The 3621-nt window shown below is 69.6% G+C and overlaps 1 protein-coding gene across 1 annotated transcript in view; it reads left to right on the top strand.

The window, feature by feature from the left end:
• Positions 1 to 3621, top strand: part of LOC109289238 (tyrosine aminotransferase-like) — a 9532-nt gene that overhangs the window by 470 nt on the left and 5441 nt on the right. Inside the window, exons 2-8 of the mRNA XM_019505233.1 lie at positions 530 to 771; positions 865 to 969; positions 1611 to 1678; positions 1998 to 2156; positions 2587 to 2725; positions 3013 to 3065; positions 3351 to 3614. Of these exons, the coding sequence (XP_019360778.1) occupies positions 537 to 771; positions 865 to 969; positions 1611 to 1678; positions 1998 to 2156; positions 2587 to 2725; positions 3013 to 3065; positions 3351 to 3614 (1023 nt within the window). The 5' untranslated portion in view covers positions 530 to 536. The remainder of the gene's footprint in view (positions 1 to 529; positions 772 to 864; positions 970 to 1610; positions 1679 to 1997; positions 2157 to 2586; positions 2726 to 3012; positions 3066 to 3350; positions 3615 to 3621) is intronic.

Below are 3621 nucleotides of genomic sequence, written 5' to 3'. Positions count from 1 at the left end.
CCGAGGGGAGCGCGGCGCTGAGGGAAGGGGGCAGCGCCTGGCAGGTGCCTGCGGGCTGGAGCCAGGCTCCAGTGAGCAGCGCTGCGGGCACCGGCGTGCGAAGGCCGCGCCCCAGCTCGTGCACCAGCCCCAGCCCCAGCCCCAGCCCCTGCAGCAGCCGAGCCTGGCGGGGTGCAAAGCGTGCCGGCGGCAAGCGGCCACAGCTCCGCGCTGTCTCAGCGGTGCCACCTCCGCTCCGCAGGCCTCGGCCCGCGGGTCGCACACGGTGCACGGGCCTCCGCACGCCGGCAGGCCGGGGCTGTGGGCCGTGCGGGGCAAGGGAGCTCTCCGCGCCGCACCCCGCGGGCGCTGGGTGTCACAGGCAAAGAGAGCAGGGCAGGTGTTTTCCCTTGGAGCCCTCGGCTCAGCTCTCGCCCTCCATCCTGGGGCTGGGATGAGGGGCTGAGAGGCCGTGTGGTCTGGCAGCAGGGGCCGCAGGGCATGGCCGAGGCTGGCGGGCGGCTTACTGGGCAGCTGCCTCTCCTCGCAGCCTCGACATGGAGTCGTACCTGATCCACGTGAACGGGCACGGGGACCGTCCCGCCGTCCTGGACGTCCACGTCAACATCGGCGGCGGTGGCCCAGCCCCGGGCAAGGGGAAGGGCCGGAAACCGCGGTGGGCAGTGAGGGCCTCTGAGATGTCCAAGAAGACCTTTAACCCCATCCGCGCCATCGTGGACAGCATGCGGGTGGAGCCCAACCCCCAGAAGCCCATGATCTCTCTGTCCATCGGTGAGGGGCTGTGGCAGGGCAGGGCTGGGCCACGTGTCAGGCTGGGCGGCTGCGGTCGCTCTTGGGTACAAGGCTGCTGCCATCTCCCCACAGGTGACCCCACAGTGTTCAGGAACCTGCCCACGGACGACGAGGTCACCCGGGCGGTAAAGGAGGCCCTGGACTCGGGGCGCTACAATGGCTATGCCCCCTCGGTCGGTACGTCACCATCCCCTCCCAAAGGGCAGGGGCCAGGGGAGCTGGCGGCCACCTCTCCGGGCAGACGCCGGCACCCTGGGCTGCACCGTCCGGGCCCCCCACCAGCCCTGCCCGCAGCAAGCGCTGCTCCCTGCTTGCCGTGTCTGCCTAGCAGAGGAGCTCGCCTGCCAGCTGCAGCTCCTGGGGCTGGAGCCTGGCGGTGGGGCCGGGGGCTCTGCCTCCCCCCTGCAGGCCTGACCCCAGCCCGTGGCACAGCTCCCTGCCGGACGGGGGGCAGCCCGGTGCCGCGTCCTCGTCCCACCCGTGTCCTGGCCGGGCTCGAGGGCAGGGGCTGGCACCAGGAGATCAGCAGGGTGCAGCCGACCGGCTCCGGCCCCCAGGCCCGTAGTGTGACCCTGGTGTTGCCCGAGACAGACTGCACCGTCCTGGCTCGGTGCTTGGGCTGCCAGCCCCTGGGCAGGGCTTGAGGTGGGATGTGTCGCCCAGCATGGGGTCAGTTCTTGGCCCTTCCCAGCTCCCAGCCTGGGGGACCGGTGACTCCCGCTGGGTCCCTGCAGCTCTCTTCTGCCACGTCCCCATTGCAACCCGGGCCCCAGCTGGGGTCTGAGCCATTCCCTCCACAGCTGTCCCTCTCTCCCCAGGGTACCTGTCCTGCCGGGAGGTCATTGCTGCCTCCTACAGCTGCCCAGAAGCACCTCTGAAAGCCCAGGTGAGGCAGCCGGCGGGTGGGGGCTCCTGCAGGGTGGGCTACAGGGAGCTGCAGCTGCAGCCGTGGTGGGTGGGGACAGGAAACCTGGACTCGATCGTTGCAAAGAGCCTGGGGGCCCCTCACCGCCCCCCCCACCCCAGCTGGCAGGGCTGGGCACCAGCCCCCAGCAGCCGGTCGTGGCACCCCTGCGGCTGTTCACGGGCCTTTCGTCCACGACAACGTATGGCCCTGGTTCTGCTGCGGGCACAGGGCTGGGACGGCTCGTAGCGGCACGTGGGGCTGCTCCGGCGCTCACAGCCGCCTGCCGTGCCGTACGCAGGACGTCATCCTGACCAGCGGCTGCAGCCAGGCCATCGAGCTCGCCTTGGCGGTGCTGGCCAACCCAGGCCAGAACATCCTGGTGCCCCGGCCCGGCTTCTCGCTCTACAAGACGCTGGCGCTGTCCCTGGGCATCGAGGTCAAGTTCTACAACCTCCTGGTGAGCGAGGGAGGGCAGGAGCGGAGCATGCAGCCCCAGGCCCCAGCTCGTGCTCCCATCAGGCACACGCATGTGCATGCTGATGGGTACGTGCATACGCACACATTCTCCAGGGGCCTCCTCCCAGGAGTTTCGTGTCCTTTTACAGACGGCCGGAGGGGCTGGTGCAGAGCCCCTCGGCCCAGCACGAGCTTGCCATGGCAGCAGAGTTCCCTGGGCTCTTGGCTTCGTCAGGCACAAAGCACAGAGATGCCCACACGGGCTCTGCCGGTGCCTGGCCCCCTGTCCCCACAGCCTGGGCCTAGCCCTCCACTAGGATCGGGCGCCATGCCCAGCCTGTGCCTAGCCCCCGTGCTGCACCCGAGCCTGGCACCCAGCCCTGGCTGTGTCCTCACTCCACTGCCTCAGCCTTGCCCCCTCTTGCTGCCAGCCTGAGAAGTCCTGGGAGATCGACCTGAAGCACTTGGAGTCGCTGGTGGACGAGAAGACGGCCTGCCTCATCGTGAACAACCCGTCCAACCCCTGCGGATCCGTCTTCAGCAAGAGCCACCTCCAGAAGATCCTGGCAGGTGAGCGCGAGGTAAAGCCGGCAGGCAGGCCTGGCCCCAGCCCTCCCCCTGGCTGAGCGAGGGAGGGCCGCCGTGCGCGACTGCCCGAGGCTGCACAGCCGCACCCAAGACGTGCCCCGGCCCGGCTGGACGCCAGGGCAGCTGGGTCTGGCTCTGTGGCTCTCGCGCGGGCTCCGGCATGCCAGGCCAGGAGCAGGAGACCCGCTGTGCCGCGCACGGCTGGGCCATGCCTGGCCCAGGGCAGCGAGGGTCCCTGGGCAGCTGCATAAACCTCTCTCCCTCCGCAGTGGCCTCAAGGCAGTGTGTCCCCATCCTGGCCGATGAGATCTACGGTGACATGGTGAGTGCCCGTGCTAGGGGCTGCGGTGGTGCCGGCTGGGAGCGGTGACCCCGGCAGAGCCAGGCCGTACTCGAGCCCCCTCCCTGGGGCAGCTGCCCTGTCCCATGGCTGGAGCGTCCGGGAACAACCCGTTGTGCCTCGCACCCGGCCCTGTACGCTGCGGTGCTGCGAGGCCTAGTGCCTAACAGTGTGGTTGTGAGAGGTCCTGAGCACGGGGCCTGGCCCTGCCCCTGCCCCGGGTCTGCCTCCTCCATGGCCTGCCCCTGACACATCCTCCTGCTCCAGGTGTTTGCGGACTGGAAGTACGAGCCCATCGCGGCACTCAGCACCAATGTGCCCATCCTGTCCTGTGGGGGCCTGGCCAAGCGCTGGCTGGTGCCTGGCTGGAGGATGGGCTGGATCCTTGTCCACGACCGGAGAGACATCTTTGGGAATGAGGTGAGGCTCCGGTGTGGTCCCCTGGCCTGCACGTCTCCCACCCCTTCCCCTGACCCTGTGCCTTTCCTCCCTGGTGTGCCCACCCGGCTCTCATGCACACGCCTGTACCCTGCCTCAC

The sequence above is a fragment of the Gavialis gangeticus genome, unplaced genomic scaffold (assembly GCF_001723915.1).
Source record: "Gavialis gangeticus isolate Ggan-Ray unplaced genomic scaffold, GavGan_comp1, whole genome shotgun sequence".
Taxonomy (NCBI): Eukaryota; Metazoa; Chordata; order Crocodylia; family Gavialidae; genus Gavialis; species Gavialis gangeticus.
This window is presented reverse-complemented; position numbering and strand designations above follow the sequence as displayed.